The sequence below is a fragment of the Sinocyclocheilus rhinocerous genome, unplaced genomic scaffold (genome assembly GCF_001515625.1).
Source record: "Sinocyclocheilus rhinocerous isolate Xijiao unplaced genomic scaffold, SAMN03320098_v1.1 scaffold63, whole genome shotgun sequence".
In the NCBI taxonomy this organism is placed as follows: domain Eukaryota; kingdom Metazoa; phylum Chordata; class Actinopteri; order Cypriniformes; family Cyprinidae; genus Sinocyclocheilus; species Sinocyclocheilus rhinocerous.
The window spans coordinates 110195-125231 of record NW_015659563.1 but is presented as its reverse complement, the minus strand read 5'-3'; the positions used below and the strand labels follow the sequence as shown (position 1 = coordinate 125231).

Genomic DNA, 15037 nt, shown 5'->3' with positions numbered 1-15037 from the left:
ATTTGAAAAAAATATGATTTCCAATGCACACAAACTTCCCAGAATACTGAGTGCTCTGTTGGTTACAGTTTACTTCCTTTTTAATTATATTTTTATTAAATATTTATTTATTTGTGAAAAATACTTTGTCATCTAAAGTATAAGTATGTTTATTTTACAAATTCATTTTTTTAATCCATTTTCAAATGATTTCAAATTTCTTAAATATTGATTAAAATAAATACAATTATATCGGCCACCCTGCTTTCCAAGATATCGGCATCGGCTGTCAAAAAAACAATATCGGTCGACCACTAATCTGGCCAATAACTTTAAAACACTTTTGAATAACTTTTAAATTTTTTTTAAAAACCAGCGATATGAAAAAAAAAAAAAACTTAATATTAGTGCTGAATTTATTTATTCTAAAATTTAACAATGACCTATCATGAGAATGTTTTGAAATTATTAAAATTAGTCAAAAAAGCATTTAAAAAAAACAACAAATCAATGAAAAATTCACTTTTTTTTATTGACATGGAATATAAATATGATGTACAAGAAAAATTGATCGTCTTTTTTTTTTAATGGCATGTACAGTATAATGTTCATGTGCCCTGAAATGAAGGTTATACGGTCCTCATTTTATTTTCAATATATCTATCTTACGGTCATTTGCACATAACTACATGAAGTTTATTTTGTAAGAACAGAACCAAAAAAATATTTATGTATCTAACTATCAGTGCCGATTAATCGGCATAAATGATATATTTTTCAGTGTCAAATTGATTCCAGTCCTGCGTTTTATGTGTTGCTTTATTATAGCAGGTGTTACTTGGTGACCTTTGTTGACATACTTTATAATAGAACATGTAAAGCGAACACATAATTATTACACAGGAGGAAAACATTAGTCTCTCACCTGGTGAGTTTGATTGTGTTGTCGAGGGCCGCAGACAGCAGAAGGCTGTCCTGGTGTCGGCTGAAGGCCAGACCTCGGATCTGTTTGGAGTGGATGGGAACATACTGACTAGGTTTGAGAGTCGCAGTGCTGATCTTCTTCACACCGAAGCCTGAGGGAGCGACAATCAATGGTTATATAAACAATGAGAGGAAAAAAATCAATGCGGAACAGCTCAAATTCCTACCCGGTACCAAGGTCGCTTGTGGAGAAGGCTGAGACGCCAGCAGGCAGCCGAGAGGCTCACAGTAGGACAAAACCCTACTGCCCCCCGTCTGAGACACCAGCACAGCCTTAGAGAAGACATAATGTCCCCCGCTGGACGAGTCCTGCCTCTGGGACGACGAGAGAGACGCTCCCTGAGAGGAGCCGAACGCCGTCTGAGCTTTCCACCTCCTCAACTCCTAAACACAATAAACACAGAGATCAGGACTGAATACAGCAGCAATGATGCTTTACTTCCACTAGTCACATGATCATAAAGCTCTTAATATGTGCCTCTCATTTGTTGTCATTTAATTGAACAAAATTAAAACGGCCACCCCACTCTTTATAGATAAGCATTTTCAAAATTGGGTTTTTGACTTTCACTGTATGGAAAGTTTCTTTATTTTTGTTTTTCTTCTCTCTCTCTCAACAGAAATATTTTCATTTGGGGGTGAACTCTCCCCTTTAAGGGAATTATTTAAATATGCTTACATATGTGATATAACCATTTTTTATTCTGCTTTCCAAAGACTGGTCAAAAACATTATTTCGTATTTAAACAATAATTATTCTACTGAAATCTTCAATTTTTAACAGTATGGAACCAAACAAATCAGCATAAAATATCAATATTTTCTGTAAAAAATTTTGAACAAGATTTTTTGCTTAAAAAAAATGCTGTATTTCCTGGAATATATAGTAAGTCGAGTTTTTTTTTTATATCTGAATCATGCTGACTTATAAATCAAAGTTACGTATGTAATGCAACTAATGTTAAGCACGCAAAACTAAAAATTAAATTCAAGGCATTAATGTTTGCCTACAAAACCACCACTGGCTCTGCACCCATTTACCTAAATTCATTACTTCAGAGTTATGTGCCCTCTAGAAGCTTGCGTTCTGCAAGTGAATGGCGTATTATTGTGCCATCTAAAAGAGGCACAAAATCACTTTCACTGACTTTTTCATTAACTGTTCCCTCCTGGTGGAATGACCTGCCCAAATCAATCCAAGCAGCTGAGTCCTTAACCATCTTCAAGAAACGACTAAAAACACATCTGTTCCACCTTTATTTGACCCTCTAACTCTAACACTTTCTATTCTATTTTAATTCTACTTTATCTATATTTATCTTTTTTTTATTCATTTTAAAAAAAACAAACAAACACTAGCTTTCTATTTTTTCTATTTGTTTTTCTGTGTGTGTGTGTATAATATATATATACCTTGCTACGTGTACTGCGTTAGGCTAACCGAGACTTGTCATTTGCACTTATATATTGTTGCTCTTTTGTTAGTTTTGACTGCTTTTATTGTCCTCATTTGTAAGTCGCTTTGGATAAAAGTGTCTGCTAAATGACTAAATGTAAATGTAAAACGTGTAAAGTACATATATTTGGATTTGTGCTGAAGAAAAGAGTTTTGTGATCCCAAGTTTATTTTTATAGTACATTTCCCATATGCCCGAAGCATTAGTTTCACTTTAATAAGTTTGTTTAGGCTTGGCGTTAATAATAAATGTTGCCAATAGGTTTTTCACAATCATATTTTTGACTTGAAAACATTTGAAAGCCCTGCTCCAGATAACTAGTACCAAGACACATGAGACATAAAAGAAAGAAGAGCACAGAGTTTCTCCTGAAAAAGACACACACCTCGACCTCTTTGCGCAGTCGCACATTTTCATCAGTCATGAGCTGCATCTGCTGACGACACTGAGCGACTTCCAGCTGCTCCATTCTCCGTGAGCCCTGCTCCAGCTCTAAACGACTGCACACAATCAAACCCATCAGCACAAGCACATTCTGCAAATGCATTCAAATAAAACTGCAGAACCAATAATAAACTCTCAAATAAGCACCTCTTCAGTCGCACTTCCTCCGTGTTGTCCAGCGCTTTCAGTTTCCGTGCATAAAGAAATATGATATGACCGCGTTTGGCTGGTTTATTGCACTGAGGAGACACAAAATCTTTTTATTGACAGATGTCATCACAAATGTTCTCAAAAAACTTTAACAAACAGAAAAATGTATGTCATTAAGTATTTATTATATTATATTATTTATTATATTTGAATATTTAACATTTTTCAGAATCAGAATGAGCTTTATTGCCAGGTATGTTTACACATACGAGGTTTATAAATAATGTTTTGTTATATATATATATATATATATATATGATTGGATAATGTATCTGCATCTGTGAATTTTTACAGCCAGACATATAAATACTTATAAAATATTTCTTAAAATTGTTTGGCTTTGCATAATTTTTTCTATTTTTGTTTTTTAATTAAAACAGGATAATATATTCGCATTTATGAATTTTGATCTGATCATCACACTATTTACTGAACTATTAAAAAAATAATAAAGTGTCATTTTAAATGAATCGGTCAAGATGAAAATCAGGCCTTTGATTCTAGCACAATGTTCATTCACTGAAACGGTGAAACCCACCTGTGGACATTTACTTCCTCCACCCGTCAACCAGCGGGAGATACAGATGAAGCCGAAGAGGTGACCGCAGCGGAGAGCAGCCAAGCGGTGGTCACCTGCCATGGTCCAGGGCTCAAAGCAGATGGAGCAGGTCTCTCCCTCGCCCTCATCTGCTTCAGCCTCTCCAGCGGGACTCGCTGCAGTTGCCACAGGATCCTCAGACTCAGAGACAGGCTGGGAAGAGACAGATGACAATAAAGTCAATGAGAACTGCCATTCACAATCCACTTTACTACAATGATGTGACGCATATCCAACCGAAACGAGATATTCTGCCTCCTTGACAGCAAAACATAAGAGTTCTGATGATTTCACATAATTTTTCACAACAGTTGAAGACAAATTAGCAATATAAAACCATCAGTCACCTCAGACTCTTGTTCTGGCTCTTCTGGTTGAGCGGCTGCTCTCGACCCCTCGGCCTCTGTAGAAACACTGGACCCTGAGTTACACAAAAACATATGGCTTCATTTCATATGCGAGCAAGCCAATCATAACAATAGGAATATAAATATATGAGTCTTACAAATACAATAGCAAAAAAAAAGTGTTCAAGGATCAGAAAAGGAATGGAAAATATGGCAGAAAAATAAATAAATCAATAAAAGTGACACATTTCATTATCAATTAGTTGACTTTGATCTCCCATTTCATTATTCAATATAAAACGGAGAGTTCCGGTCCTTGAGTCTGTTTGGTTGAGCCGTGTTCGAAGCTGTTGTAAATTACTCTACAAACATACACCTTTGTTTACGTTTGTGTGTTGCTTGGCAACCACTTTGTTGCAACCACAGCTGATTCTGAGGAACTACATTGTTTGGCGGAAGAATACAGTTTTTATTTATATAATTACACTTTATTTGCTCTGTTTTATTCTGTGAAACCTTACTATGTATATGGAATAACCGTTTTATAAAAGCAATAAGCCCCGTGAAGCCGTGGTTTACAGCGAATTTATAACAGCTAAGGGGGTTTTAAGCACGACGTGAAGCAACGCCTCTTAGCTGTTATAAATTCACTGTAAACCTCGGCTTCTTGGGGATTATTGCTTTATTTTATAACTGTACTGTAAATGTGTAAATTCAAAGTCACGTGACTAGTTTCGCCAACAAATCTCCAAAACTTATAGAATTTAGAATGGTATTATTGGTGCATCCATAGTTTAAAATAAAATAAAATAAATAAATAAAAGTGTCTTTTTAAAGGGAGGTGTAAATAGAATACTAGTCAGTACCAATAAAAATAATTATTTTTATGTTTTTGTTGATATTAGATTTTTTATATTAGATGATATTAAACATTTTATACAAATATTGTATAAATATATTTAGACAAATTAAAATAATAAAACCTAAAATGTAAAATTTTAGACATCATAATATTATAATGCATGAACATGTATATTCAGTTTGAAATTTGATAAAGATTCCACTTAAAAGGGTTATAAAATGATTGGTGCTTTTAATAATAACAACTGTAATTTGAGTTTGAGCAAAGGTAATTTAAATGTAAAAATAGGGGAACAACCGACTCAAATATTAAATTTCAGCCAATTTTTATCCAATATCGATTATTATGGTAAACTAAAAAAATATTACTACAATTGACTTAACCACTGATTTCTAGTTGTGTCCTCTTTTGGAAGAACAAACAAAGTAGTTTCGCTTTCACAACGGAACACACGGCGGACTAGAGTGAGCGGAGGCGGCGGATTCGACAAAGGAGCATCCGGAGGGCTTGCAGCAACCACATGTGACGACCCCGGGCTGGACTCCGCTTCGTCCACGGTGAAAGCCGATCCGGCGATCCACAGCGCGAAGTTGATGTATTTCCTCAGCGACCAGCACAGATCAGCTCTAGGCATGACGAAGCAGATATCATCCTCTTTTGGAAGACCAAACAAAGTAGTTTCGCTTTCACAACGAAACACACAGCGTCTTCACGACATGGCAGCGGCAACAACAATACTACAGCGAGAATAAAAGTTACGCCTTCTTTCTTTGCGTGAACATTTGGGCGGCGTTATGCAAATCTTCCCACATCGTGACGTAGACATGTGGGGGCGTGTTAGAACGAGGCGTTTTAGGTAGACGTGGCTGACTCTTAACTTTTATAAAGAATATCTCTTTGGGTTTGAGACTTTAGTCTTTGCAACTTTACAGATCTTCTTTATGCACCAAGAGCTTGTAACACTCCAAAGAGAAAGGAAAAATTGAAATCGCGTCATATGACCCCTGTAATGATATATTGTGCATTCCCTATGTTATAAATTTAAGATTATGTCAATTACTTCTATTATCAAAAATTATACCAGCAATTCTAATAGTAAACTGTCATGCAGTTACTTAATTTTAACTAAATCATTTAAAAGATAGCTGAATATACGTCAGGGCTAAAATGGGATGAAATGAGAACTGAAATGGCAGTGGACCTGTAGCGCTGGATTCATTCACAACAGCAGCGGTGAGTCTGGACCTGGGTTCAGGATCCAGCGCTTGAGGATTTGCGTGAGGAACTGAATGCTGTGCGTCCTGGGAGCCAATCAGCCGCTCTGCCAGATTCTCTACGATGAACTCCCGGAGTCTGCGGATTCTCTCTTCACGCGGAGAGAACTGCGTCCGTGAACTTGAAGAGAGGAAAGAAATCAGAAAGATCAAGTCATACAACGATTCCATACTGTTGTTGCAGGAAAAAGTAAGTGAACCTGTTGTTTTTGACTTTTATAAGCATTAACTCAGATCAATTTAGGGAATTCTAAAGAAATTCCTGCAACCATATGTGGGGAAAAAAGCTGCAGTTTGATGGTCCAGCTGTTGCGTTCTCTTACCCAATTATATGTCTCCTCCTGACCACCCGAAAGCCTGATAGTCTGGGTCGATCAGACAGGCCTTGAACCTGCATGGGAACATCCTCTTCTTCTGTGCTGCTTTCAGATTCAGAGACTACAATCACACTGGCCTCACTGGATACTGGAGCTACTTCCACCTCCATATCCTCCATCTTCAAATATGTTCTGCAGGAGACACCACAAGCAAGAATTAAGGGCTGAAACAGGGTTATTATCATTAACTAAAACTAAAATTAAAAGGATACTTCACCCAAAAATGAAAATTCTGTCATGGTTTACTCACCCTCAACAAGTTGTTACAAACCTGTATGAGTTGACGGTAGCCATTGACTTCCATAGTATAGAAAAAATACTATGGAAGTCAATGGCTACCATTAACTGTTTGGTTATCAAAATTCTTAAAAATCTCAATAGAAGAAATTAAGAATTTGAAGAAATTCATACAAGTTTGGAATAGGGCTGCACGATAAATCGCATGCGATATTTAACGCGCATCTTGTCAGAAAAGCCGGTTCTGTAATCAGCGGTAAATCTCCATCACCTGTGGGCTTTCACATTGAGCAGCATTAACTACACAGAGCCGTTGTTCACTGACAAGCTGTGCAAAAAATCGCGCGAATATGAACGTGGTTTTGCGCAGCTCGTCAGTGAACAACGGCTCTGTGTAGTTAATGCTGCTCAATGTGAAAGCCCACAGGTGATGGAGATTTACCGCTGATTACAGAACCGGCTTTTCTGACAAGATGCGCGTTAAATATCGCATGCGATTTATCGTGCAGCCCTAGTTTGGAACAACCTGAGTGTGAGTAAATCATGACAGAATTTTCATTTTTGGGTGAACTATTCCTTTAAAACCAAACCGTACAAAAAAAAAACATTTTTTTTTAAATGTGTTACTTGAAATAAAATAAACGTTAACAGAGATAATAGAAAAATATAGAAAATTTAAACAAATTCAAATTCAATATTTCAACTAGTTGAAGATATAATTTCTCATTTTCTTTTAGTTTAACTTGATGCACTAAAATAAAAAAAAAATAAAAAAACTATAAATCGCAAAAACAATTACTAAAACTAACTAAAATTAAAATACAAATATTTAAAAAATAAACAAAATATAATAAAAACTAAGATAGTATATCCATGATACTAAAATAACACTGGTCTGACACACTTCTATCAGCCTCAATTTCACGTCATCCCGCATTCAGATTAATAACGCAACTTTTTTTACGCAACACTAGTATCTGGTAAATTCACAGCGACAAAAAGCTTTATGTGTGGACCCCACAGGCGTATTCATACAGTAATGCAATACTGTACATATTTTTACATCTTTGAGGCAAGCATGCCAATTTGTACCATAAATTGATTTGTGGGGCCCGGGGCCACTTCCTAAATTCCACACACAGAGCCCTGCTTCTGTAACATCTAAAACAAACTTTGAAAATTAACCCGTTGTCCTTGCTTCTAAAATCCTTGATTTCACACATCACGCCAAATTCTGAAATGTGCCAATGTTTAATTAATAACAACACACGTATCTTGTAAATTCACAGAGCCAAAAAGTTTTAAGCGTGGGACCCTTCACGCTTCAAATATATTCATACTGTAAAACGATGCATCAATTACCTTTCACCTCTTCATAGCATGTCACTTTGTAGCAAAAAAGATGGTTTGTGGCCCATTTTGTCACAGGGCCCGGTGCCTCATCCCAAATTCCACACATAGGGCCCTGCATGTGTAACATTTAAACCATATTTTAAAATTAAAACCTTTGTCCTTGCTGACTTTCTATTTTCATAAAACAGAATAGAGTAGGCCATCCGGGTATCTCATACATACTATTTCTCAGGTTTGGGGCGCACTTACCATCTGAGTACGGATAGTATGCGAACTACACTAGATTGCAGAACGTCCTGCTAGATCGCTTGTTAAAGTCTTAAACGTCAAATCATACTACATCAATACATACCAGGATGATCTTAAAGTCATCATTAACTAGTTATTTAATAGACTAGTTTTATAGATTTCCCTAACGAAATAAGCAAAGGCACTCGGATCATAAACAGGCTGCTAATGTTGCTAACGTTAACTACAGCACACCAATAACATACACAACACTGACAATATTTACCAAGCAGAGCGACCGGTTTGCTTGCTGAATTTCTTGGTCCGGTCAACAAAAACTAGACTTTCCCAGTTTAAAGGTTGGTCATGGTGGGATTTCAAATGATTACCAAAAAGCTCGTTAAATTCTCGATAGAATTTGTGCAGAATCTACTGCTGCCGCAAACACAACCGCCAACGTGAAGCACCGCCCACTCTGCTCGTTTTGCTCTTTGATTGGACAACAGCTTTCAGCGAGTGAACGTCTCCGAGTCATTTCCGGGAATCGGTTCTTTTGAACAGTTCATTTCGAAGAACATGCTGAAGCCGGCTGCGTAAACTGTTTAGATTCTTACTAATCTAGCCAAATTCATTATCTTCAGAAAGAAGAAGACTACGACAGGTGACAGAAGTGTCGCCAACAAGTAAGATTTTTAATGAAAGCAAACAAAAATACTTTAGTTAAAGTTTTAAGCATGTTATTTTCAAAGTCAATCCTTTGTAAATCACATTTACTTTTATACACACACACATGGCTGTAACTAGGGTTTGAAAAATAGTAAGGTCTGGGGTAAGGTATTAAGAACTGTGCTATAATCACACCTAAAAAATGCAACTCATATACACTACATGTATCCTTTAAAAGAGACAGACATGTAGATGTTTGTGAACAATGTTTAAGATGTTTTTCAACTTACAGACATGTTACAAATTATTTAGATGCTATTTGCTATATGTAGTGTGTATGTGTGTAGTGTTATTATGCTACGGTTTTTGATAGCGATGATACATTATCTTACAGTCAATATCATTATGACCATTGCATTTGTCTTACCGATTATACCGAATGTGGAATCCTGTCAGCAATTACCTGCCCGAGCTGTCCCTGGCTGGCCTTCTTAGATTTTCACACCACGGACACTAAACAATCTATGCAAACTGTCTAAACTAATTACACATGCAGACACTCATAGGAGTAGTTTTAAAAGGCTAATTAGTCATTCAGAGAAAGTTTACATTTTATTTTTAAATATGAAAATGTTACATCAGTACAGACCTCTGTGACCTCATAGCTGGCACATCATCAGCGTGTGAAACAATGCCTCTGAAACAAATTAAATTAATTATAATTATATCAAGTCAAGAGTACTGCAGGTATGTGATTATCTTCAGAAAGTAGAGACAACAACAGATGAAAAGAGTCGCCTACAGGTAAGATTTGTGAATTCTTAAACTTTTAAATCACATTTGCATTTATACACACACACACACACACACACAGATATACACACACATCAGCGTGTGAAACGACGTCTCTACAATATCAAGTCGAGACTTCTGCAGGTAAGTTATTATCTTCAGAATAAAAGAGACCACGACAGATGACAAAAGAGTCGCCAAAAGGTAAGATTTGTACAATTAGGAAGAGGCCGCCCTTACAGGCCAGGAAAGCTCTGCCGTTGCACTCTGTGCTGGATGGCTAGCAATGGATAAAGAGCGCAACTCACCGCATTGCACACCTTGGCACCTGGAAAATTTGGGCGAGGCTGTCGGTTCACCCCAAGGGAAGCACTTGGAGTCAGGACTAGGGTGTGTCCTGTAAGGTCGTGGTGGATGGGACACAGGGCGCGCCCTAGGTTGCCAAAAAATGAAAAAATGTTTGTGGTAAAGAAACTAAGGTAACACTTTAGTATAGGGACCAATTCTCAGTGTTATCTAGTTGCTTATTAGCATGCCTATCATTAACATATTGGCTGATTATTAGTACTTATAAAGCACATATTCTGCATGACCATATTCTACATCCCTAATCCTACCCAATACCTAAACTTAACAACTACCTTACTAACTATCAATAGGCAGCAAATTAGGATTTTATTGAGGAAAAAGTTGTAGTTAATGGTTTGTTAATAGCGAGAACTGGACCTTAAACTAAAGTGTGACCGAAAATAAAAATGAATATCCAGATAAAATTATATAAGAAAAAGAAATCTGTGGCAAATTCACCTTTATTTCGGATTGGTTCCTAGCTCAGGTGCAGAACTCTAGGCGGGACAAACCAGCTATGTGCCCATAATGCAGTATGTTATAGTCTGCATCCAGGAAACCTGTAACTGCCTGTACAATTAGGAAGAGGCCAACCTTACAGGCCAAAGAAGCTCTGCCGTAGCACTCTGTGCGGGACAGCTAGCAATGGATGCAGAGCGCAATTCAGCGCATTGCACACCTTGGCCACCTGGAAAATTTGGGGCGAGGCTCTCAGTTCACCCCAAGGGAAGCACTTGGAGTTAGGACTATAATAATAATAATAATTCCTTACATTTATATAGCGCTTTTCTGGGCACTCAAAGCGCTTTACATAGAAAGGGGGAATCTCCTCGTCCACCACCAGTGTGCAGCATCCACCTGGATGATGCGACGGCAGCCATATTACGCCAGAACGCCCACCACACACCAGTTTATTGGTGGAGAGGAGACAGAGTGATGAAGCCAATCAGCAGATATGGGGATGGTTAGGAGGCCACGATAGTCAGAGGCCAATGGGCGAATTTGGCCTGGATGCCGGGGTTATACCCCTACTCTTTTTCGAAGGACATCCTGAGATTTTTAATGGCCACAGAGAGTCAGGACCTCGGTTTAACGTCTCATGTCTCAACGGACAGTGCTTTTTTTTCAGTATAGTGTCCCCATCACTACACTGGGGCGTTAGGACCCACACAGACCACAGGGTGAGCACCCCCTGCTGGCCTCACTAACACAACTAGGGTGTGTCCTGTAAGGTCGTAAGTTGCCAAAAAAATTTATTTATTTATTTTTTTGTAAAGAAACTAATAATTAATATCCAGATACAATTATAAAATAAAGAAATCTGTGGAAACTGTTACACCAAATACACAAAATAATGATCTTTAAAAAAGCATCATATGACCCCTTTAATGTCGGATTGGATCCTAGCTCCGGTGCAGAACTCGGGGCGGGACAAACCAGCTATGTGCCCATAATGCAGTCTGTTATACTCTGCATCTAGGAAACCTGTAACCGCCTGTAAATTTAGGGAACGGCCGCCCTTACAGGCCAGGGAAGCTCTGCTGTAGCACTCTGTGCTGGGCGGCTAGCAATGGACCAAGAGAGCACCTTGGCCACCTGGAAAATTTGAGTGAGGCTGTCAGTTCTCCCCAAGGGAAACACTGGAGTCAGGACTAGGGTCTGTCCTGTAAGGTTGGAAAATGAAACTCACACCAGTTTGCTGCAAATAATAATTTTAAATCAACTAAGCAAAACAAATTATATTTTTATGAGAACAATTTCAAATAGCGGCGTGAAATGAATCCCCGAAATATAATTACGTTAATAAGAAAACAGATACAAACACATTTTCAGATGAGAAAGGACATCTAATGCCCAGATACAATTATTTAAAATAAATAAATAAATAAATAAAAAGTTTATTTGTATACCTCTCAGTCATCATTGTGTTGCATTGCATTATATTGTACAGGTTATTATTACTGAATAATAATATTAATAAATTAATATATAATAATTAATCTAAATAATACTTATGCTATAATGTAAATTTTAATCTTAAATGCAAGTTATTATGATAACTGCTACTTATTAAAATTACTAATTTCTCGTCACATATATATAATAATAATGCAATTCATATTGCTCTGCATTAAAGGATTATAAATTCTCAATCACTTTTTTTCATATGCAGAAAATCTCCATCATCATCCAGATACTTCTCCAAGAGAATGCGAAGATCTGTGACAATAAACAGCACCAAGCTAAACACTCTCTGGGTCACCAGCAGGAGAGAGAATGACCCCTCAGAAATGCAGAGGTTAAGTGACCAATGGTGGTTGAGTTATGATGATGACATCTGAGGGTCTTCAGGTACCTGAAGATAAGAGGAAGAGCTTTTGGGCAATAAAGCTGGGAAATAAAGCAGGTCTAAGACAGATAATGAGAAGGGGGAGGGGTTGTCTGGAAAGAGCTTGTTTTGTGTCTAAGCTCGTTTACATACTGAATATTACTATGAGAATCCTACAGGAACACAAGTTTGTAGATCAATGTTTAGGGGAGCGTACAGACAATCCAGATAGCACAGGTATGTCTGCAGAGGTTAGATGCAAGATGTAAAGATAGCTTCATCTGGAAAGCATCTGCTGTGTACAAACATCTGATAAGATGTCAGTTTTACATACATTCTAAATCATAAACATCTGAAAGAGATTTAAATTAAGATATCTAAACTTCTATTTGTCATCTGATAGGAATCGCCCTATAGACGTATTGCAGATGAGGAAACACTCTAAAAAATACATTTTGCAGATGTAAATGCAGACGTCTAATAGACGTCTCCGTGATAGAGTGTTGCTCATCTGCAATATGTCTATAAGACGTTTCCTCTCAGTTGTTAAATAGATATTTATAAAATGTCTTTAAGATGATTATAATTTAGAATGTGTATAAAACTGCTTTTTCTAAGATGTTTATCAAATGTTTTTAAACTGCAGATGTGTAAAAATCAAGCGCAATTTAGCAGACATCTTAGAGCTATACCTGTGATATCTGGGAAGTCAAACTCACACACAAAAAAAGAAATGGATTCAGCACTTATATGGGTTAGTTTACCCAAAAATGAAAATTCTGTCATTAATTACTCACCCTCATGTCATTCTAAACCTGTAAGACCTTCGTTCATCTTCAGAACACAAATTAAGATATTTTTGATGAATTCTGAGAGCTCTCTGACCCTCCCATAGACAGCCATGTAATTTATGGAGCCAGCTCAGCCTAAAAAAATAATGGTTTTACACAACAAAATTCATAAATGCACAGCACAATTTACATTTACAAAATCTGATTCGTAAATTTAAAACACAATTCATAAATACACAAGTAAAAGAATGATAAATGCATGTTGATGTCATATAATAATGTCTTGAATAAAATATGCCTATTTTCCGATGTTTCTCTTTCTTTTTGGCATTATCGCCTGTGTAGACACATTTCATGATGGTAAGTTTAATTTCCTTAATTATAACAATTGCAGCGTTGTTTTTAAACTTGTAGTCAAGCTATAACGTATTTGATATTTATCATGTATGACTAAAATCATGCAGGGATTAAAAATTAATTCTGAGCAAAAACATTAAGTTGTTTACCTGTCTGGTAGCCTACTAGTTCGGAGGTCTCTTTCGGCCCGTTTTTAACGAAATAAAAATAACTGCTTTATTTAATTACAAGGATCATTTAAATTTCATTTTTATATTGTAATTTTTATTTTATTAATCAAAATACAACACCCACAATATAATATTCAGTGTTGGGCTGCCGAAACTCCGAATTTTAACGAAATAAAAATAACTGCTTTATTTAATTACAAGGATCATTTAAATTTCATTTTTATATTGTAATTTTTATTTTATTAATCAAAATACAACGCCCACAATATAATATTCAGTGTTGGGCTGCCGAAACTCCAAACGCATGCATGTTGAGGGGCGAGCTGAGAAGCCTACTAATGTCTTCATCCCTTTGCAACAAAACTTTATAGTTTTGTTGTAAATGAATTAAGAATGCATAGTGCTATATCTCTGCTTAATTAAACATAATTATATTGTAGCCTATACACGGTTTACAAAATCTGTAAAAAATATAGCTCTGAAATGTGCGCTGAAGGAATTTGCGTATTTTAATTATATACCTGTCATGTTTGTGGTTTTTCATCATTATTCAGTCTGTTTAAATAAATATTCAGAAACACATGCAGTGCTACTTTTTGTATTTTTTCTGTTTAACTTTTATTAAACTGCAGCTCAAAATAGAATAGGCCTATACCCTAAATAAGGATAAATTATATTGGAACGCATCTCCAAAATAATCGCATACACAGATGCACGTTGCCATTACAGTAGTCAGCGCCGAACAACAGGCAAATAAAATTATAAACTGAGTTTACAAAAGTGATTCAGTCAAGATCAGTGAGGGATTTTCTTTTCTTTTGTTCTTTGATTAATATATTGGCTGCTGTTAATGTAGGATCCAATACACCCTTGTTTTCTTTCTCAATTCTTTACGTTCACTTAAAGGGGTCATATGATGCGATTTCAATTTTTCCTTTCTCTTTGGAGTGTTACAAGCTCTTGGTGCATAAAGAAGATCTGTAAAGTTGCAAAGACTAAAGTCTCAAATCCAAAGAGATATTCTTTATAAAAGTTAAGAGTCAGCCACGCCTACCTAAAACGGCTCGTTCTAACACACCCCCACATACCTACGTCACGATCTCGGAAGATTTGCATAACGCCGCCCAAACGTTCACGCAAAGAAAGAAGGCGTAACTTATATTCTCGCTGTAGTATTGTTGTTGCCATGTCGTGAAGGCGCTGTGTGTTTCGTTGTGAAAGCGAAACTACTTAG

At 36.6% G+C, this 15037-nt stretch overlaps 1 protein-coding gene across 2 annotated transcripts in view; it reads right to left on the bottom strand.

The window, feature by feature from the left end:
• Positions 1-8828, bottom strand: part of rfwd3 (ring finger and WD repeat domain 3) — a 16318-nt gene extending 7490 nt beyond the window's left edge. The window contains exons 1-10 of one of the 2 annotated variants that reach the window (XM_016532750.1): positions 8637-8828; positions 8132-8234; positions 6479-6664; positions 6083-6276; positions 4020-4093; positions 3613-3825; positions 3012-3103; positions 2806-2920; positions 1131-1347; positions 905-1055 (exon numbers count right to left, since the gene is read on the bottom strand). In XM_016532750.1, the coding sequence (XP_016388236.1) occupies positions 905-1055; positions 1131-1347; positions 2806-2920; positions 3012-3103; positions 3613-3825; positions 4020-4093; positions 6083-6276; positions 6479-6651 (1229 nt within the window). In that variant the 5' untranslated portion in view covers positions 6652-6664; positions 8132-8234; positions 8637-8828. The remainder of the gene's footprint in view (positions 1-904; positions 1056-1130; positions 1348-2805; positions 2921-3011; positions 3104-3612; positions 3826-4019; positions 4094-6082; positions 6277-6478; positions 6665-8131; positions 8235-8636) is intronic. The other variant, XM_016532749.1, reaches the window with a different exon arrangement.
• Positions 8829-15037: the final 6209 nt, after the last annotated feature.